Below are 22,992 nucleotides of genomic sequence, written 5' to 3'. Positions count from 1 at the left end.
GAATGAATCCTACCATAGCCATCCATACCCCTCCCATCTCAGTAGCTATCCAAATTTTTCTTAAATGTCAAAATTGAGCCCACATTCACAAATTCAGCTGGCAGCTCGTTCCACACTCTCACCACACTCTGCCTAAAGAAATTTCCCCCTAATGTTCCCTTTAAACATTTTACCTACCTCTCTTAACCAAAGAACTCTAGTTCTCGTCTCACTAAACCTCAGTGGGAAAAGCCTGCTTACATTATTGTAGTGCATCAGTGTAGTGTCGGATCAGGAACAGAGCAGCCAATTTCTGTTTGGTCAGCTGTAGCTCTGTCAATGGGATGGGACAGCTCATACAGCTGATGCCTCGCAGCTGCAGTGACCTGGCTTCAACCCTGACCCTGTGTGGACCTTGTACATTTCCCCAGTGTGCTTCGGCTCCCTCCCACATCCAAGAGACATGAGGGTCAGTAAATTAATTGACTACTGAACATTGCCCACAATGTGTGTAGAATCTTGGGTGGGGGGGGGGGGGTGGGGGAGGTTTTGGTGGGAAGATTAGTGTAAAATTTGGAGCTTAATGTTCAATGCAGTGAGGGAGGAAATAGCAATAGTGGACAATTTTTAAACAATGTGGGGAAAATTGGTAGCGCTGTAGCACACAATTTATAAAAACTGGGGGGATGTGCCCCCCAGTGCCCTGACGTCACCGGTAGAAGGTAGAACCATGTGAAAGGGGCTTGTGTTTCAGTTCTTTGAAGGGTCTTCCACCTTAAAAGACCCAAAACAAACATTGTGTCCCACAAAATTGGCCGTTCAGTATCCTGAGATAGGAAAGGGGGTTTGGCTTTTCACACTTGACCACTCCATCTGGGACACTGAAACCTTTCTCACTTGCAAGGAGCCATCCCCAGGGTTAGGACTGTTCAACCTTCTACAGGTGATGTCATGAAGCTTTGAGAGATGGTGGACCTTCATGGAGCATTCATGGAGGGGTTTCTCTGTCGCACGGCATTCCAGGAAGTCGGGTCCACCATTGTTTTTCCCATGGTCTTTATAAATTGTGCGCTACAGCGCTACCAATTTTCCCACGCTGTTTAAAAATTTGTCTGCTTTTGCTATTTATTCCCTCTCACTTTCCCTCCCCCACTGCAACTTTCCAACAGCAAAGTTTATACCTTCATTTTAATCTTTTCTTCCTGCACTCACGCAAAAACTTGGGTCATTTCAATCCCACAATGCAATTACCCGTTTCACACTTGCCTGATTGCAACGCCAGCATCTGCAGACACCGGGGATTGTACTAGGGGTCGAGGCCGTCAATCCCCCAGTGTGAGATGATGTCATCTGATGCCGGCGTTGAGCTGATTTTGCTTTCACACTGGACACTTTAAAGGCTGATTGGCGGTTAATTCCTGGGATCACTTGTGAGTGTGAAAGGGGCTAATGACTTTTTAAATGTTTAAAAAGATGCAGCCTCACCTGCTATTTCTAGCATCTCCTGTATTTATTATACATTTCCAGCCTCTGCAGTTTTTCTTTTGACTTTCACTCACTGTTACAACACCAGCAACCTGTCTGTAAGGAGTTTGTATGTTTTCCTTGTGTCTGCATGGGTTTTCCCAGATGCTTCAGTTTTCTCCCATACTCCAAAATGTACAGGGTTGTAGGTTAATTTGGGTGAAATTTGATGGCACTGTTTTAAATGGCCAGAATTGGTGTCTACTGAATTGTAAATAAATAAAAAAATTAAACTATTATGGTCCAGGTCTGTCCTGCTCTCTTTGTTGGATCTTTTGTCTTTATTCGAGAGAGCAGACTGGATGACCTGTATCGCAACATCCCCAACAGTTCAGCACTCCCTGAGCATCGCACTGGGATGCTGGCCCAGAATTGGTGTGCAGTCGCCAGAGCCGGCCTTTCAACCCCTGAACTGCTTGCACGGGTGCGGGAGTGAGATTGTACTGAAGGAGCTGTGAACTGTGACTACATTCTGTATCAGCTGACTGCAGGTTAACTAACAATTAACAGATTTGAGTTGGATGCAGCCTTCCTCCAGATAAATGCTTATTGATGAACCGGGATGATATACACAGCCCCACCAAGACCACCCACAGATTAGAATAACAGCACATTATTTTCTGTCTGGGGATCTCCAGCCAGATGGCATTAACATTGGCTTTTCTGGTTTCTGCTAACCTGCTTCCTCTTGCCCGCCCCCCCCCCCCCCCCCCTGACCCTGACAACCCTTCCCCTTTGCAGTTCTCCTTTCCCTTCTATTCTCCTCCCCTTGTTCACTGCTCTCCTCTCTCCTTTCTCCATCTATCCCCTCCTGCCCTGTGACCCACCCTTCTCCCCCCCACTTTTGTTCAGATGCCTGCTGAGATTTTCCCTTATCTTGATGAAGGGCTCAAGCTGGAAATGTTGGTTACATTTTATTTTACCTTTGCTACATAAAGGACACTGCTTGACCTGCTGAGTTTCTCCAACTTTGTGTTTTTGGTGATGCCTTTCAGCCAGCTTCTGGTGTGCAAGCAATAAGCTGCAGAAGGAGCTCGGCAGGTCCCGCAACATCCGTGGATAGAAATATCTTCCCTGGGAGCAAGAAGAGATGGAAATGATGAAACCAGATAAAGGTGGGGTGGGGAGAGAGGAGTGTTATCTTATACACCAGCAGGAATATTATGTGTTGTTCCTCAGGTTTATGTTTGGCCTCACCCTGGTAATGGACGAGGCCAAGGGCAGATGTGGGAATGGTGAGAGGGAATTGAAATGGCTGGCTAATGGGAGCTCCAGTTTAGACCCACAAAAAGGTGAAATATTTAAAGAAAACTTTGCATGGAATTTCTTCTCACAGATGAGAGGATGGAATGCCCCATGAGCTGAAGTGGTGAAAGTGGGCTCAATTTTGACATTTTAAGAAAAATTTGGATAGTTACATAGATGGCTCTTCCTGTGTCTATGTGGGTTTTCCCAGGGGCTCCGGTTTCCTCCCACTGTTCAAAACGTATCGGTGGTGTAGGTCAGTTGGGTGTAATTGGGCAGCATGGGCTTGTGGGCCAAAAGGGCCTGTTACCACGCTGTATGTCCAAGTTTAAAATTTATAGTTGAGGCACACACCCCCTCGGTGATGGTTTGAGGTGTTGGGGGGTGTGGTTTAAAACTTCGGGCAATGGATACATTGGTGAAAAGCAAAAGCAACCAAAATTTCACCCCGAGAGTCCAGGCAATTTCTCAGGAAAGCCCCCATTTTATGTTTGTTTGAGCAACTGGGAAGGAGATTAAACTTCCTTGTATTCCTTCTTGTTTCTCACCCACAGCATCTTGATGGGCTGTTTCTCAACGGCATCTTCGTGTGGACTTTTGTGTGATGTGATTCTTGTGAGAGATTTTGTTTAAATCCAATGTTGAAGATTGGTCTTGAAATTGGCTATCATTCCCTTTTCTGCTTTTCGTGGACTTTCAAATCAAGCCTGTGGCGTGACAGTCATAACTGTGTGCTATGACCCAGGGCTGTCAATACTGGATGCAAGTGGCTGGAGCTGGGAACAGGAGCTCCACAATTTGTGTGTTTCTCCAACACTCATTTTTCTTCTGCCTGCAGGGGTGGCCATATTTTTAATTTCGACATACAGGATAGTAACAGGCCATTTCAGCCCACGAGAGCGTGGTGGAGGTTAATTGGGTGGCTTTTACGAGAAACTTCCTGGACTCTCGGGGTGAAATTCTGGTTCCTTTTGCTTTTCTCTCAGAGGAAGTGCAACAGAATAATAGGGAAACTGGAGAGAAAAGCAAAAAGAGAATTTATTTGTATGTAATTGCCATTCAAGAAGTTTATCCAGCAAATAGGGTTCAATGAGTTTGAATAAAACTGTCTGAACAGGATGCATAGTGTCATGTTGCACAATCCTCCTGGCAATGGACGAATTAAAGGGTGATATAAAAGAGATGATTAAAATATCTTGAAAGCTTCAATAAGATATTCTCTATTTGGAAGTCCAGAATAAGGTCTGTTGGAGCCAAGCTATTGAATAATGCCAGAAAAGTTTTCAATGAGTCATGGAACCTTTGGACTCTCTCCAACAAGTTGTGGGGTAGGGATCAAAACTGAAATTGATAAAGTTTGTTGGAGAAAGGTTGATTCAATTGCTTGATGAGACAGTCTCAAGGGCTCTTATTGTTTCTGGTAAACCAGAAAATCTGCAGATGCTGTGGTTTAGTGTAGTGTACAAAAGTGTTGGAGAAACTCAGCAGATCGCGCAGAATCTACAGGAAGCAAAAGTTGGCCAACGCTTTGGGCCTTAGCCCCTTTTCAGCAGCATCAGAATGAAAAGGTGAAGAGTGGAAGGGAGAGGAACATAGACTAAAAGGTAAGTAGATACAGGTGAGAAGGTACAAAGAGAAATGAGCTGAGAAGGGGGCAGAGAGCTAAGAACGATAGCTCTCTGATAGGGAAGGGAAGTGGGGAGCTGGGCAAAGGGAGATCGACTGGGGCGGACGGAGGTTAACAGAAACCGGAGAAGGTGTTATTGATGCCACATGGTTGAAGAGTGCGGAGATGGAATATGAGGTGTGGTTCCTCCAATTTGTGGGTGTCCCCAACACTGCAGTACGTGAGGCAATAGGACAGACGTGGCAGTGGGGTGTGGAACTGAAGTGGTTGGCCACCGGCAGGTCCTTGCTGTTGTAGAGGGCAGAGCTGTTTCATTATCTGTAGTGTTCTGAATAAGGTAGTCATGAGTTTAACTATGCAGCCAAAATGCGTGAAGAGATAAGGAAGGGTATGATTTGACTTGAAGATGCTTCAGAAACAAGGAGACAAGGAATTGCTTTCAAACCAGGTCATCTGTTGCTCTTGGAAGGTCCACCAACTTATTGCATCTTGTCAAGTGAGGTTTTACCCAGGTAAAATTGGAAGGGGCATGTTACAACTGGTTGGGTAACAGAAATTCACCCTCTGATAGTTTGCAAACCATGCAAAAATTTGAGAGGGAATAAAAGATGTTCTCGTGAAATTTGGGCATTTTAAAAACAAGGTGAATTAACACTCATTTTATTTTCAATCTGCATTTCATGATGCGCAGATTTGCATTATGAAATATTACGAAACAGTACATCATGTGGGAAACTACCCCTCCCCACCACACCATGAGAAAATAGTGAATAAGGAAATAACAGAGACACTAAAAATAATTAGTATCTGTATTAATTGTTGAAGACTGAAATGTTATTTCTGAAGTAATGGTGAATTTGAGGTTAAAAAGATGATGCCCTGCAAGTGATGGCCCAAAACAAAGGCTTTGCATGAGAAAAATACACTACTTGGGTGTCGAGTTGTGACAATAGCAACCAGAGGCACAATTCTGAAAGAGGTACAGAAGCAGATGGTTCAAGGCTCCATGTGCGTGTCATTGATCGTGGCAGGGCGGGCTGAGAAAGTGGCTTAGAATGATATGGTTTACAAGCCTTTATAAGTCGGGGCTTTGACCTGAAACTTTAGCTCTGTTTCTCTTCCCACAGATGGGGTCTCAGCTGCTGAGCACATATTTTGTTCCATTCTCTGATTTTTTTTTTCATTGCTACAGCACTGATCCCAGACTCTGGAACTCCCTCCCTCGTGCATTTCCTTACTAAAGCAGGAGAGAAGAACTTTTATTATATGCCTCAAGAAATCCCAGACTCGTACGATTAAGCCACCATTGAAAGGGAGCCACAGCTGCGAAGTGGGAAACACAGCAGCTACTATGCACCCACCAAGCTCGTGCAAGAAAACCAACGCGATCGTGATCAGATCATCCATTTTGAGTGATGTTGGCTCAGTTTAAGGAAAAACTAGTGAGGCACACAAGAAATTCCAACTCTTCGAAATTTATGCCGTGAGATTTTACTTAACATCAGAGATGTTTAAGATCTTGAAGGCAATTCTACCAATAGCTCAGCACCCCCTTTGCCCTGGAGCTGCAAGGCCTTTGGCCCATCTTGTCCATGCTGACCAAGCTAGTCCCATTTGCCTGTGATCAACTGGTATCCCTCTAAACCTTTCCCCTATGGTTACCTGTCTGAATGTCTTTTAAATGTTGAAAAATTTTCCCACTTCTACCACCTCCTCTGGCAGCTTATTCCGTGTACCCACCATCGTGTGAAAAATATGCTCCCCTGTTTCCTTTTAAACTTTTCCCATCGCGCCTTAACCTATGCCATCAGCTACCAGCCTCTTCTATAACTTCCTTTGTTGCACTAATCAGGGACTGCTCCAACCTCACAGGGGTGGCTGCACTATTGCTAAGGCACTTTTTTTTTGCACGTGGATGATTGAATATTATTTTGTTTTTTTTTTTGCTTTTTTTTGCCTCTTAATTCAATTAAGTATGCGATTGTGGTTTTTATAGTTTTTACTTTACAAAGTACCTTGTCAGCTGCAGCAAGTAAGAATTTTGGTGCATTGTACAATATACATGATAATGAACACAATCGTTCTCTTTGGTGTTGGATTCCTCGTCACTGGGTGTAAAGACTGTGACTCTTTACCTTTTCTGAATCCTTTCATGATAATTTGTGCTCCAGGGGAAGTAAAGGTCTCCTGATGGATTTCAGATTCATTCAATAATACACAAAATGTATCAACGTTTGGCTGCCGCAAAGAGGTGCTGCTAGTATTGCCTGATGACCCTTCTCCAACTATAAGAGAAACAGAAGCAAAAGCAGTACCTGAGCGTCTGTGGATTCGCTTCCAGCGCTCCCATTGCCTCTGCAGTTTCCTGGTCGATCCTTCGGCAAACCCGAGCTCCCAGATATGAACTACCGAAGCTGTCAGCTCCCAAGGCCTCTTGGTAACACCCCCACTTGCCATCAGCACCCATGAGCCAGTCTCCAGGCAGCCTGTGTGGGTCCTTCAACCGCTGAGCCCTCATTGGTATGCTGACGTGGTCTCCTTCCCTGCAGGGTCATCACCGAGGTTCAAGCTTGCAAGTCCCGGTAATGTGGGCCTTTTCTGCATCCTTTACAGCAGCCTGGAATTTTTTTTTCGTCCAAGGATCTACTTTCTGGTCAAGTTGTGTGTCCCAAGACCTGCACTAATGATTCCTTGTGGCTCTGTGCCCCATTTAGTGTAATCCTCTTCCTGTGAAGCGCCTGAACGCATTTTGATTAGAAGTGCCATTTAGAACCATGTTTTAGAACAATAAAGCAGGCCATTCAGCCCTTCTAGTCTGTGCAACTAATCCTAGTGACCTGCACCCATTGCATAACCCTCCAGACCTCTCCCGTCCATGTATCTATCCAATTTATTCTTAAAACTTGAGATCAAATCTGCATTCACCACATCAGAGGGCAGCTCATTCCACACTCCCACCATTCTCTGAGAACTTTCCCCTATTGTTCCCCCTAAATTAATGTAGATCAGTGTGCAAGTGGCCATGATTAGATTGATGTTCTTTATCCCTAGACAGGTTTATCATATTTTTTAAAAAATTTAGACCTACAGTATGGTAACAGGCCATTTTGGCCCTCAAGTCCCTGCTGCCAAATTTACACCCAATTAACCTACACCCCCGGTACGTTTTGAATGGTGGTAGGAAACCAGGGCCCCCAGAGAAAACCCATGTAGAGACAGGGAGAGCATACAGACAGCACGGGATTCGAACACTGGTCTGGTCCCGATCACTGGTGTGTAGCACTAACTGCATTGCGAATCTTGCCCCTCTGAAAACTTGGGGCAATAGGGGGAGGGGGTGGCAAGAGAAAGAAAGGTGCAAACGTCAGCTGCTGACCACTTTGACCTGAAGGCCTGGAGTTTCCCGCCAGGGATGGCGGTGGGTGGGTGCAGACATGGGAGATACTGTAGAGGGAGGGAATCTCTTTCATTGGAGGTTTGAGCCGACTTATTGCATAGGTCACCTATCGTCCTTGGGAAACTGCAGCCCCCCCCCCCCCCCCCCACCACTCCCCTTCAACTGGATCCTTTTCTCAGCAGCTGCAACTGGGACTGTTGATTGGAGTCATTGTCCCTTTGTCACCTCACCGAGGAGAAAGAAAATCCTGGTGGAGCAGTGTAAGTGATCACCTTCTCAGTGGCTGTCCATACAAAGGCCCAATTGTACTTGCATGGTACAGTAATCCTGCTATCTTGTTCACATTCATTCAAAGGGTTAGTGGAATCATTAGTTGGGAAAGTGGAAATTCACAAAATTAATGCCCCTTGTGCAGCATACTAAACACTTTGCTTTCAGGTTATCTCTGGCAACAGCACATTCCATGATACCTTACCCTCAGCATTTCTGTGATTGTATGAAGTGCTATACTTGAGGCAGGTTCCACAGTCCATATGCTACATCTTGATGAGATTTTTGAACCAAGCCTTTCCTCGGTGGCTGTGCTAACAAGCAGGGTGTTGGTGTATTGCACAGTATTTTTCCTTCAACCAACATGGCTAAAACAGTTTACCTGGTCTTTGTCATAGTGCTTGGATGTCCTTGTGACCATGCTTCAAGATTGTCTTTGGAGTTATAATGGACTGTTCTGAAGTCTTGCTTTGTTCCCGTCTCAACTGTATCCTTTCTATGGTTAGTTTTCTCCTCGTCTTCCATTTATAATTTTTCCAGCGCCATTTTCTAGTGGTCTTGTTTCTACTTTCACCTCTCTTTCACTTTTTATAGACTTAAAGAAGCTTTTTGTATCCTCTGATATTATTTGATACTTCATCTTTTCCCTCCTTATGAGTTTTAGTTTAGTTACCTTCTGCAATTTTTTAAAAACTTCCTAGTCCCCTATCTTCTCACTCATTTTTGCTTCCGTGTAGGCCCTTTCTTTTGCTTTCACATTGGATTTGACTTCCCTTGTCAGCCACAGTTGTGGCATTTTTCCATTTGAATATTTCCTCTTTTTTGGTATATTCAGAAACCCCTGGTATCCAGCATCTACTGGGATTGGTAGATGCTGGATAAGTGTATTTTCCAGTTGCTTGATACTTACTCTTGCAATTCCTAACTAATACACCTACATTAAGAATAAACAGTTTAAAAAAAAAAGTACTCTACTGTACTTACACTGAACAAAAGTAAACACAAAAGTCTGTAGACAATGGTTGAAGTAAAAATGCAAAGCTGCAGAAACTCAGCAGGTCAGTCAGTGTATTTGATACAGCAAAGATAAAGGTACATAACCAGTGTTCCATTCAACAAGATATGGAAAAATGTTGGCAGGTGCCTGAACAAAATGGAGGGGGGTGGGTGCAAGGAGGAGAAGCAGGGTCCTAAAGGCAGGGGTTAATAGTCGATAAGGGATGGCTCTGAAAGGAGAGGGAAGTGGTGGAGGGGGAAGAGCTGGGCGAAAGAAGACAAAGGGCAAGAGAAGGGAGGAAGAATGGAGAGTAGGTTGCCAGAAGCCAGTCTTTGGCTTGGCTTCGCGGACGAAGATTTATGGAGGGGGTAAAAAGTCCACGTCAGCTGCAGGCTCGTTTGTGGCTGACCAGTCCGATGCGGGACAGGCAGACACGATTGCAGCGGTTGCAAGGGAAAATTGGTTGGTTGGGGTTGGGTGTTGGGTTTTTCCTCCTTTGCCTTTTGTCAGTGAGGTGGGCTCTGCGGTCTTCTTCAAAGGAGGCTGCTGCCCGCCAAACTGTGAGGCGCCAAGATGCACGGTTTGAGGCGTTATCAGCCCACTGGCGGTGGTCAATGTGGCAGGCACCAAGAGATTTCTTTAGGCAGTCCTTGTACCTTTTCTTTGGTGCACCTCTGTCACGGTGGCCAGTGGAGAGCTCGCCATATAATACGATCTTGGGAAGGCGATGGTCCTCCATTCTGGAGACGTGACCCATCCAGCGCAGCTGGATCTTCAGCAGCGTGGACTCGATGCTGTCGACCTCTGCCATCTCGAGTACCTCGATGTTAGGGGTGTGAGCACTCCAATGGATGTTGAGGATGGAGCGGAGACAACGCTGGTGGAAGCGTTCTAGGAGCCGTAGGTGGTGCCGGTAGAGGACCCATGATTCGGAGCCGAACAGGAGTGTGGGTATGACAACGGCTCTGTATACGCTTATCTTTGTGAGGTTTTTCAGTTGGTTGTTTTTCCAGACTCTTTTGTGTAGTCTTCCAAAGGCGCTATTTGCCTTGGCGAGTCTGTTGTCTATCTCATTGTCGATCCTTGCATCTGATGAAATGGTGCAGCCGAGATAGGTAAACTGGTTGACCGTTTTGAGTTTTGTGTGCCCGATGGAGATGTGGGGGGGCTGGTAGTCATGGTGGGGAGCTGGCTGATGGAGGACCTCAGTTTTCTTCAGGCTGACTTCCAGGCCAAACATTTTGGCAGTTTCCGCAAAGCAAAGCAGGCTGGCGGCAAAACTCTGCATGCCAAACTGCATGAGTTTTTCAAGCTTTGTTGGGACCAAGGTAAACTGCCTCAGGATCTTCGTGATGCCACCATCATCACCCTGTACAAAAACAAAGGCGAGAAATCAGACTGCTCAAACTACAGGGGAATCACGTTGCTCTCCATTGCAGGCAAAATCTTCGCTAGGATTCTACTAAATAGAATAATACCTAGTGTCGCCGAGAATATTCTCCCAGAATCACAGTGCGGCTTTCGCGCAAACAGAGGAACCACTGACATGGTCTTTGCCCTCAGACAGCTCCAAGAAAAGTGCAGAGAACAAAACAAAGGACTCTACATCACCTTTGTTGACCTCACCAAAGCCTTCGACACCGTGAGCAGGAAAGGGCTTTGGCAAATACTAGAGCGCATCGGATGTCCCCCAAAGTTCCTCAACATGATTATCCAACTGCACGAAAACCAACAAGGTCGGGTCAGATACAGCAATGAGCTCTCTGAACCCTTCTCCATTAACAATGGCGTGAAGCAAGGCTGTGTTCTCGCACCAACCCTCTTTTCAATCTTCTTCAGCATGATGCTGAACCAAGCCATGAAAGACCCCAACAATGAAGACGCTGTTTTCATCCGGTACCGCACGGATGGCAGTCTCTTCAATCTGAGGCGCCTGCAAGCTCACACCAAGACACAAGAGAAACTTGTCCGTGAACTACTCTTTGCAGATGATGCCGCTTTAGTTGCCCATTCAGAGCCAGCTCTTCAGCGCTTGACGTCCTGCTTTGCCAGAAGCCAGTGAAGTTGATATTAATGCCACCCGGTTGGAGAGAGCCCAAATGTGTATATCTGCGGGAGTGATTTACTGCATCTTGTCCTTCGTTTTTGGCCGTCTGTACATTGGAGAGACTGGGAGATCATGTGTGTAACAATTTATTTGTCTTTCCTCTGTGTCTCCATCACTCTATATCTGTGTTTCTCTTTACCTTGTGTGTGTGTGTGTGTGTGTGTGTGTGTGTGTGTGTGTGTGTGTGTGTGTGTGTGTGTGTGTGTGTGTGTGTGTGTGTGTGTGTGTGTGTGCATGCGTTCTGTATGTATCTGTCCATATGCCTATCCCATTCCTGTGTGTTGTGTGCTTATTCCTTTCGTCTGAGGAATATCCATCTCTATCTGTCCTGTTTTCTATCTGTAAAACCTTTAATAACATTTCTATTTGTATCTATCTTGTGCCACTCCTCTGATGCTCAGTTCTGTCAGAAACACTGGGTGGGGAGGCGGGGGGGTGGGGAGGCGGGGGGGTGGGGAGGCGGGGGGGTGGGGAGGCGGGGGGGTGGGGAGGCGGGGGGGTGGGGAGGCGGGGGGGTGGGGAGGCGGGGGGGTGGGGGGCTCAACATTTAACCTAGCTATGTCCCATGCATTGTTTTATCTCGATGCCTCTAACAATGGGCAATGTCATACGTGAACAGGAATGTGGCAGCTGTCCAGTGGACTTTCAGCGATGTTGTTTTCTGCTTTAGCAGTGAGCTAGTGTCTGATTGAAAAGCAAGGCCTTGTATTTTGCAGGGCCTGTCTTGTCATGGATCACCCAGGAGCAGTTGACAGCTAATGAGGTATTTCTGGAGTGTAATTATAGCAGTAATGAGAGGTCTGACGTTCAGAGTTGGGAAGGAATTTCTTCAGATTTCAGATGTATTGTCAGAATATATACATAGCATCAGATACAACCCTGAGGTTCCTTTCTCCTGTGGGCGCGGCAGAATTACCACTAATTAGTCGTGCAAAAAATAAACTGCACAGCGTAAGACATGTAAATGAAGAACTGTAAACAGATAGCAGGAAAGTGGCACTGATATAAATGATCAGTTGTGAACTGACAAGGGTATGAGGGGCTGTTGCTCCTATTGCACCATGGGACCTTTTACATCAGTCTCCAAGGGCACCTTCTCAGTGCTGAGCAGGGTCTGGCTTTTCTAGTCTAGCCTCTGGCAGCAGACCTCTTCCTCACAGCCTTCAGCTGTGAGGGAATTCACTAACTCCAGCCTGGCAGACACTGAACAGGCAATACTCTGGCAGCAATCAGAGGTGCTCCTGAGATTCATGGAGGCTTAGAGGGTTAACGCTGGGATGAAACTCTGTGATAGAAACTTACAGATGGAGATTATTCAGCCCATCGTGTTTCTGCAAGCATGTATAGCACTGAAACGTGCTCGTTCAGTCCATCTCGATGCTTGTCGACGTAAATCCTATTTGTCAGCATTAGATCAATATCTGCCATGTCTTTCCTGTCTCAGCACTTTCAAATATTGTCATCTAATGTTTACTATCTCCTCTGACAGCTCGTTCCAGATATTCACCATCTCCTGCATGAAAAACTTTTCCCTTAGATCTAATTTAAATTTCTCCCCTCTCCCTGTAGATCTGGGCTTTCCAGTATGAGAGTTCAATGCCTTGGAGAAAAAATACGATCTTACCCTGTCAATACCCCACCTCATTCTATAAACGTCAGCTGATGTTTCAGTGAGAATAAACCCTGCCTATCCAATCCCTCCTTATAATTACAACCCACATTCCCTTTGCCCCTGTTGCTCTGGCTACCTTCAGAGTGGTGAAGGCTACAGACTCCCACTCAACCCAACAGGAGCTGGATTAAGGCCAGTGGCAGAGCTTTAAATGGGAGCTCGGGCATTGGAGCCTGCATCAATTAGTGATCTCATTGTTCGGCGCTGGCTGTCCCGTGCCTGAGGTGTAGTTTTTGCCCAGTTCCAAATGACAGTCTGTTCCAAGAGTCTCTGAAGTCTGGTGGCCGTTACCATGGAAATAGCTTGGGCAGATGCTAACTGCAGTAAGGTAGACATTGCTTTTGTTTTTTCCTGATCTCAGAATGCTCCAAACACTGCCAACAGTGTACTGTGGGAAATTAAGCAGCCAGTTAGTGCACAGCAAGATCCCACCAATGAGTCACGTGATGTGGTACTGATAATTTCTTTTGCTGGAGGTTTATAAATATTGGGTATGATAGGGGATGGGGAAAAGTTCTCTTCCTAAAAATTGTGTAATGGGATGTGTTGTGTTCATTGCAGGGTGAAACTGCACATCTGACACTCCTGCAGGACTGCCCCAGTGTGTCAGGCCTAGAGTACAACCCTCACAATTCCATTGGATCTTGCAGTCTCCTGACTCAGAGGCATTCGTGCACACAATCGGGACACTGATTGCAGCCTTCTGTCAGCCTGCGGAAAGCCCTGTGATGGGAAAGGGGGTCCTGGGGATATTGTGTTGGAAGTTTTACCTTGCTCTCCTGGAGCCAGTGATTCTTGGGAGTCTTATGGTGCTGACCAGCAAAGCTTGCTCTGGGGAATCTCACCCTCACTTCCGAACGACAGCCCAGGAGCCTGTCCGGTGGTGAGCGGAGTGCGACTCGCAAAGTGATTCAGCAGAGAAACGGATTGCTTTGCCATGCTCCCACTTACAAACATTCTAGACTATTCCCTTCCCCTTACCCTTTCTTATCAACTTCACTCAGATGGAACCACTCATTGGGGCAATTGACTGGCCAGTTAACTAAACCATCCACATGGCTCTGGGTGATGGGAAGAAACTGGAGCATCTGGAAATGGGGGGGGGAAAGAATAAGGGGGAAGAGGTGAGTCATTGCTCGTCAGATGTGAATCTGATAGATCATGTGTCCAGTATGGGACAGACCTTCTGCTGCCCAGAGACCATGGGCCTCCATGCTCTTCTCTAGAGGAATGGAAAACTCACAAGAGCCAGATGAAGCCACAGAAATGGATACAGATACACCATCCAAAAGGCATTTGAACAGATATGTAGATATCTGAGCCCTGGGGGCTCTGGTCAGAGAGAGTGAAAAGAGGATCTGGGAGTAGGCAAGGTTTCAGGGAGATGGTGTCATAGTTAAGACAACTACGTGTGGTGGTGGGGGGGGGTGCAAACTGGGGGGCGATGGGCCCAGAGGTTTGTAGGGGCGATGATAATGAGGGCCTCCGTGGTATAAACCTAAAGTCTCAGGTTGGGGGAGGAGCAGTGTAGCCCATGAGTCAGGACCATGGCAGCGTGGACCACGGTCCAGCTCCAAGAGTGAGGAAGGTCATCTTGTGAGCAGTCCGGCCTTTCAGCCTGCACGTGGTACAGCAGTTATTTTGTGTTTTTTATTTAGATATACAGCATGTTAACAGGCCCTATCAGCCCATGAGCCCAAGTGCTGCCTAAATATACCAATTAACCAAAAACCCCTTATGCTTTGTAGGGTGGGAGGAGACCAGAGCCACCAGAAGAAACCTGGACAGGTCACAGGGAGAACATATAAGCTCCTTACAGACAGCGCCAGATTTGAACCTCGGTCGCTGGTGCTGTAATAATGTTGCACTAAGTGCTGCACGAATCGTGCCACCAAAACACAGCAGAGAATGCAGATGTACCGAGAGCGATCATCTGATGTGGAGCAGAGCCAGCATCATTTTACTTGTGAGGTTCTGTCAGGAGTCTGATAGCGGTGGGAAAGTAACTGTCCTTGAATCTGGTGGTGTGTGATCTCGCACTTGGGAATCCTCTCCCTGATTTGGGGGGGTGGGGGGGTGATGGTGGGGCGTATGTTATGGTCTGAGCTTCGTTCAGTGCACCAACCTTATAACTCCTCTCTCAAAGAGCCGTTGGTGAATCCTCATCCTCCCCCGATATCAACGTCTGATCTTTGTCTTCTTTCTTTCCAGACAACTGCCTGCATCCATTTCAGCCGGAAAATGGGGGTTTCACTTGCCACCCGTTGCCTTGCAACAACTTTGCGGCCAACACAGTCATTGAGTACTTCTGCCATGAGGGCTACACACTGAAGGGAGACTACAAGTACCTGACCTGTGAGAATGGAGTGTGGGGACCTGCCATGGAAGTCAGCTGCAGACTAAATCCAGGTCAGTGTCTGACGTCCTGGCAACGTCCTCGATTCAACTTGCGATCATGCCAAAACTTCCTCATGCCTTGATGTCCACAGTCCTAAACGTCGAGGACACAAGGTTTCTGATTTTTTTTTTCTATCCCCATGCTTCCTTTCCACTCACTGGTAACCTGCTTTCTGCCAATTCAACGGCTTCCATCTTCCCGCGCTGTCTTGCCATTTACCAGCACCCCAATCCCCACATTCTCTTCCATTCCCAGGGGCCCATTTTCCCCAAACGTTTGAAGCATAAGAAATAGGAGCAGGATTCAGCCTGTAGAGCCCACCTTAGTAATTTAATAAGATCTTGGCTGATCTGGCCATGGACTCCGCTCCACCTACCTGCATAACCCTAAATTCCCCTACCATGCCAAAGTCTAACTGCGTTTAAAATATGTTTAACGAGGCAGTCTCGACGGCTTCCTTCGGCAGGGAATTCACTACTCTCTGGGAAAAACTGTTCCTCCTCATCTCCATCCTAATCTGCTCCTCCCCCTCCCCACCCCAAATTTTGAGAATCTGTCCCCTAGTTCTGACCTCACCTGCCAGTGGAAACTATCTTCCTGCCTCTGTCTTATCTCCGCTTTCCTGGTTCCACCGCCCATGCTCCATTGAACCTTGTTCTCTTTCCCAAGTTACTTGGAGACTTGCCCAGTTTATGACTCCACTATAGCATCTGGAACAAATAAAGTGCATTGAACGTGTACCTCTCCTCAGGGTGCACCCCACCTCTTATGCTTTCAAGTTTGTAAAGGAATCCAGTTTACTCATCCCTGGGTTAGTTGGGAGAGGGGCTCACCGAATGCTCTCTGAGTGTTCAAACTCACGAGATGGGAGTTGAAACTTCAGGTTAAAAGCCCACGCAGCACTTCCTCAATATTATACACAAGGATGATAAACCTGGATAATGTTATTGGATGCCAAGAATATTTGCTCTTGGGGGTGAGGTGGGGAAGGGGTGCTGTCAATGAAGGGTCTGGGGATCTCCTTGCACCAATACAGCAGGCTGCCTTCCAAGGCCTGCCTTGGGATGATGAGAAGCCAAACATATTGGTGTAGGGTTAAAGCGGTATAAGGCCAGCCCATTTGTAGATATTACTGAACCAGTTATTTTTCCTGGTTTGCCAATAAAATAGAACTCCAATAATTGGGGACTTTGCCACTACCTAACCATGTTACACTGAAGTATAATAAGTTTTCCAGAGGACCCACTGAGGTTAAAATCCACAGGCACTCTGGACCCCAACTCTGGCCACACACCTTCCTATATCCCTGACCCCTGGTGGTGTGGATATCCAACCCTGGCTCTGGACCCTCAGTCCAGGTCTTAGCCCCAGCCGTGCTCCAGACTCCAACCCTGACTCTGCACCCTCCTTACATTCTGGATTAATGTGCAAGCCCAATCCAAGGCCATCAAGGATCTCCGTACAATCAGATGCCAGGTTATCAAGAGTTCTAATGCACTTGCCCTTTTATTTTCATAAAGGCTTTAATCTGAGCCTTGAGATGACTTGCTTCACTGCTGCCCTCCTAGTTAAGAACTTGGTTTAACCTTTCAGCCATCTTTCCCAGTTAACTGACCAGGCCTATATGCACGTTTTCTGATCATACGTTAGCTATCCTGCCTTTGTGTTAATCATTTATTTGTAATCAGGTGAAAATCTCATTGAGATTTACAAGTGATAAGTGGTCATGCAAGCAAAGCCTACGACTAATATCAAAGGTCACAGGGATGATTTGGTGCAGATAATCGCTCAGCCCTTCTTTGCTCATCTTGCAAACTCTGACTGGATGAGTCTGAGTAAAATTGGCAGCTGTACAGTCCCACAGAGATTTGTATTCCCCCCACTCATTCCCTGTCTTTGGATGCACAATTGAAGTAAAACATGATGCTAGAGAAACTCAGCTGGTCAAACGCTGTACAGTATAGCAAAGATAAAGATACTTAACCAACGTTTTGGGCTTAGCTCCTTCATCAAGATATAGAAAAATGTCAGTAGACGTCCAAACCAAAAAAAAACAGTTTAGAGTCAAGTGGGCAAATTGAAATGGGCCCAGATTTTCCCGTTACAGTTGCGGCATCGCAAGCACTGACAATTTGGGATCTAGTGGAACTTGCTCTCCATTCTGACTTGCCCCTGAGTTGGTGGTGGTGGAGATCCATTTTTAGAACCAATGCTATTGGGACAGGGTTCTGGTCTTTGGACCCGGTGCTGATGAGGGCAGTGCTCAGCTGGGAGAGGAACCTGCGGGTTCCCATGAACTCTTCCCTACCCTTGTCCTCCTCACTTCTCCAATGGTTTTCCAGAGGACCCAAGCACATTTATTTTGTGTTTTTATATGTCATGCAGCATCTAAATAAGTTTTTCAAGACCCATTGAGTTTAAAATTCAGAAGCAGGCCACAAACCTACCCATATCCCTGATCCTGGTGTTCCAGATCCCAAGCCCTGCTCCAGACCCACAGGTTTGGAAGGTGAAGTTGGAATAGATTGGGTGAGGAACTTCAATAGATGATATCCACTGTATTCACCGAGTGCCCATGATGGAGGGAGGTTCAGGGTTCAAATTTATTGTCAGAGTACATACATGACTTCACATGCAATCCTGAAATTCTTTTTCCTGCTGGCCAGGAAGAATTTCTAATTATCAGGTACTGTTAACTGTACTCAAGATGAACAAAATGTATACATACGAGAGAAATATAAACAAACTGTGCGAATACTGAAAAATAAATATTCAGTAATAAATAATGAGCAAAGTAAGAGTCTTTAAATGAGTCTCTTCACAAATTTGTTGTTCAAGAGTGTGATGGTAAACAGAAACCTCTTGGTATTAGTCCTCTCTCCTGATGGCAGCAGCGAGAACAGATCATGTCCTGGTGGTGTGGATCCTTGATGATTGCAGCTGCTCTCTGATGGCAATGTTCCTGTAGATTTTCTCAATGGGGAGTTTTGCCTGTGATGTACTGGGATCTGTCCACTCCCTTTTGCAGGGCTTTCTGCACAGAGGTATTGGTGCACCCCTACCAAGCCGTGATGCAGCCAGTCAGCGCACCTATGGGAATTTACCATGGTTTTTGACGTCATACCAAACCTCCGCAGACTCCTGAAGAAGTAGTGGTGCTGACATGCTTTCTTCACAATGGCATCAGTAAAGGTCCTCTGAGATGGTTACCCACAGGAATTTAAATTTGCTCACCCTCTTCACCTCAAATCCCCCAATGATCACTGGATCGTACACCTCTGGTTTTCCCTTCCTGAAGCCTACAATCAGTTCCTTGGTTTTGGTGACATTGAGTATGTAGTTGTTGTTCGTACACCATTCTGCCAAGTTTTCAATCTCCCTCCTGTATGCTGACACATCGCCCCTTTTAATGCAGCCCAGTACTGTGGTATCGTCAGCAAATTTGTAGTTGGCGTCATTGTCATACCAAGCTGCACTGTCATAAGTGTAAAGTGAGTAGAGCAGGGGGCTAAGAACACAGCCCTGTGGTGCTCCCGTACTGATGGCAATAGTGGGAAGAGATGCTTTTGCCAACCTGCACTGACTGGGATCTGGGGGTGAGGAAATGCAGGATCCAATTGCACTCTGGGGTATCGGGCCCAGGTCGGTTTTGAGATGTTGGATGCCAAACTGTAGTCATTAAAGAGCATCCTGACATATGCACCTTTGCATCCATCCAAATGTTCCAGGGTTTTCTATAGAGCCAGTAAGGCATCGGCTGTAGACTGATGGTAAGCAAATTGGAATGGATCCACGTCACTGCTCAGACAGGAGCTGATAGATTTCAACACCAGCCTCTCAAAACACTTCACTGTGGATGTGAGTGCCACTGGTCACTAGTCATTTAGGCAGGTTATCTCACTCTTTTTTGAACATTTTATTTAAAATTTTAAAACCATAATACAGCAAATTAATGAAACGATTAGTACATAATATGTAATGTTAGTAAATGTACATGGTGTATAACCCAAAGAGAAACAAAAACCCCACGATCCCACCCTTAATCAATGTAACCCTGCCCCCCTCTTACATACCTGATTCCACCCCTAAACTACCATCTATCTACCCACCTCCTTCCCCCTCCCCCAATAGCTTTGTGATAAGGTAAAAACCTTTCTGGATACAATTTAAGGAACCTTTACAATAAAGTTAAACTTCCAGTGCACCCATCAATATTTTTGTTAAGTAATATTAAAAAGATTTGTTTGGAATTAAGATTAAGTAAATTTCAAATAGCATTTTTGAGATTAACAGTAGTGAGAAAATATATTGCCATTACTTGGAAAAATGATAATCAATTTGAATTTACATAGAAGACAGACAGAATTGAGATCTTGTATACCATTGGGAAAAAAAAATAACAACATATAATTTATGAGATAATTCTCTTTTTTTATTGGAAAGTTAGGAGCCCTTATTTGGACGACATGGGTTTAAAATTTGGAATACTTCAACCTTGTTGTAGTGGAAGCACCTCAGTCCACGGTCATTGTCTATGCTATTGTAGTTTGCATCTCCTTTTTTCTTTTCTTTTTTTAATCTCACTCCTCTTGGGCACAGGTACGATTGAGGCCTGTTTGAAACAGGTGGGTACCACACTCTAGCAGAGTGAGATGTTGACGATATCTGTGAATTCACTGGCCAGTTGGGTGACACAGCTTTTCAGTACTCAGCTGGGTACTCTCTCTGGACCAGGTGCTTTCCTTGGATTCACTCGACTGAAGGCAGATCACACGTCCTCCTCCGATAGTGACAGTAGAGGATTATCTGGGGACATGGAGGCGTGCAGTGGTTCTTCCTTGTCCTGCTGATCAAATCAGGTGTAGAAGGCATTAAGCTCATCTGGGAGTGAAGCTTTGCTGTCTCCTACTGCACTAGATTTGGTTTTGTGGTAGGTTATGTCATTTTGGCCTTGCCACAGCTGTAGGGTATCCTTTATTATTTCCATACTTGTCTCTCAATCATACACTGGGAGTGAAACAAACTGACTGCTTTTTGCTGGGTGATGTTGTCGAGTCATACAGTGTAGGAACAACCCCTTCAGCCAATCATCATGAACTGTGTATACGAACCCCATTCACCAGCACTAAATCCCTACCTTTCTACACCATGATATTAAAGTGCTTTGGCTAAATGATTCTACAATGTTGTGAGAGACTCTCCCTCCATCACTCACTCAGGCAGTGAGTTCCAGATTATTCAGAACACCCTCTGGGTGAACAATTCCTCCACTCCTCAGATCCCCTGCAGGTCTTGTATCCCTTACCCTAAAGCTATGCCCTCTGGTTTTAGACAGTTTAATGTCCTGCCTCAGTCTCTCCAGCATTTTCTGTTTTCATTTCAGAAACCTGAATTCCACCCTGACCTCTAAAGCTGTGCAGAGTTTGAACACTCTCCCTCTGATCGCGTGGATTTCCTCCAGGCACTCTGGCCGCCCTCAACGCCCAAAGATGCGCGGGTTGGGAGATTAAATTGACCACTAAAAATGTCCCTGCAGTGGGTGTCGCAGGGTATACAGGTTATCACAGATTATAAATCATTTGGTACAGCACCTGTTTCTAGCTGTGACCCCCCCCCCCCTCAAAATTCTCTGAGGAGCTTGATTATTTTATGCTCATTTCAATCAAGAAATAATTACGGCCATTTCCAGGTGGATCTTTTACCGAATGAAATACCTCCCTCACTTTCTATTACGGATGGATGGGCCATCCTTCGTAAGGTGAATGTTCAGAAGGCAGCCAGTCCGGATGGCGTTCCCGGTCGAGCGCTTAGAGCTTGGGCAGAGCGGTTGGCAGAGGTTTTTAAATGGATATTTTTAATATCTTTGGCCAGTGCTGTTGTTTCAACCAGTTTTAAGTCTGCTATAAACGTGCCTGTGCCAAAGCGCTCTACCGCCATGAGTCTGAATGACGACCGTCCTGTTGCACTTACTCCCATCATCTCAAAGGGTTTGAAGAGGTTGGCTTTATCTCATCTGAAATCTTGTTTGCCTGCCGCTATGGATCAATATCAATTCGCCTACCGTGCTAATAGGTCGACAGAAGATGCCATTTCAACAGTGCTACACTCTACCATGACTCACCTGGATAGACCAAACTTTTATGTAAGATTACTATTTATTGATTATAGTTTGTCTTTCAACACTGTTGTACCATCAAAACCATACCATTTATTCGTATGGTATCAGCTCATCCTTTTGTAATTGGATTTTGCATTTCCTTACTAACGGACCCCAGTCTATTAGGTGGGGCAATATTCTCTCCTCCAGTATCTCCTTGAATGCCAGAATGCCCCAGGGTTGCTTGCTGAGCCTCCTTTTGTATTCCATCTTTACCTCTGACTGTGTTCCCATGTACAACCCAATTATAAAGTTCGCAGATGACACCACGGTGGTCGGCCTGATCACAGGGGACAATGAAACGGCCTATAGGGGTGAGGTTCAACACCTAGCCTTGTGATGTGCTGAGAACCATTTGTAACTCAATACCCAGAAGACAAAAGAGATCATTGTGGATCTTAGACGGACGGGAAGCAGCACGCATGGCCCGATTTACATTGGTGGAGCGGACACAGAGCTTCAAACTCTGGGGGTCCATATGTCTGATGATCTCACTTGGTCTTTGAATCAAAAAAAGGCACTACAACGTCCCTTTTTTTTGAGATGTAGGAAGAAGTTACACCTCCGTCCTAGAATACTACTGGATTTCTATAGATGTACTTTTGAGAGCGTGCTGACATCCAGTATTTCGTCAAGGTTTGGGAATTTTTCTGCACAGGAAAGGAAGGCACAAAACTGCCCAATGATTGTTAGAATCCAATTGCCTACCATCAAATCTATCGATTGGGGATGATGTTTGGACAGGGTGAGGAATATCATACCCTAACCATGAACTATTTGCTCTCCGACCATCGGGCAGATGTTATAGAAGCCTTCGCTTAAGAACTACCAGACTTAAAAGTTTTTTTTTTCATGAAGCTGTGATAATGTTAAATATCAATACACGGCATTGAGAGGTGCTGCACTTATATTTTAGATTCAATAATTTTTTTAACAATTTATTTTAGAATATTGTGGACTTATGGTTTATTGTGTGCTTTTTATTGTATGTGTTTATTGTATTGCATTCTATTTTCTATTCCGGTCGATGCTAATGTTTAATTGGCTGGTGTACCAGCATTGGATCATATCATAGCTGCTGAGTATTACCACCTGAGCGAAAGACACTGATGAGGTATTTTTTTCCTGTGTTTAACTTATGGCATTTAGATAAAAAGACAGGGGAAAGCATTGGAGTGCCAACACTATCGATCGTGGCATCTACTGCCAGTTCCGTTGCCCTGATCCTCCTCTTGGTCGTTTTATTTGTTTTGCTGCAACCAAAGCTGAAGTCATTTCACCAAAGCAGGCAAGTGAAGAGTAGTGCGGGTGAAATTAGATGGGGGAGGGGGCGAGCAGAATGAGCAGGATAGTGCGTGGGGGAGAGGGGAGAATGTGGGATGCTGGGGAGATGGGGGCAGTTTTTGGGGGAGGGGAATGTGGGAACATTAGGGGAGAGTGTGGGGGAGAGGGGAGAGTGTGGGGGAGAGGGGAGAGTGTGGGGGAGAGGGGAGGGAGTGTGGGGGAGAGGGGAGAGTGTGGGGGAGAGGGGAGAGGGTGGGGGAGAGGGTGGGGGAGAGGGTGGGGGAGAGGGTGGGGGAGAGGGTGGGGGAGAGGGTGGGGGAGAGGGTGGGGGAGAG

At 45.9% G+C, this 22,992-nt stretch overlaps 1 protein-coding gene across 2 annotated transcripts in view; it reads left to right on the top strand.

Annotated features, from left to right (window-relative positions):
- The window catches only part of LOC138753758 (sushi domain-containing protein 6-like), a 62,808-nt gene that overhangs the window by 29,840 nt on the left and 9,976 nt on the right, over positions 1-22,992 (top strand). For both annotated transcript variants that reach the window (XM_069917129.1, XM_069917130.1), the window contains exons 3-4: positions 15,030-15,227; positions 22,523-22,661. In XM_069917129.1, the coding sequence (XP_069773230.1) occupies positions 15,030-15,227; positions 22,523-22,661 (337 nt within the window). The remainder of the gene's footprint in view (positions 1-15,029; positions 15,228-22,522; positions 22,662-22,992) is intronic.

Source organism: Narcine bancroftii, chromosome 2 (genome assembly GCF_036971445.1).
Source record: "Narcine bancroftii isolate sNarBan1 chromosome 2, sNarBan1.hap1, whole genome shotgun sequence".
NCBI classification, from domain to species: Eukaryota; Metazoa; Chordata; class Chondrichthyes; order Torpediniformes; family Narcinidae; genus Narcine; species Narcine bancroftii.
Note: the sequence above shows the minus strand (reverse complement) of the source record. Positions and strands in the feature narration are given on the sequence as shown.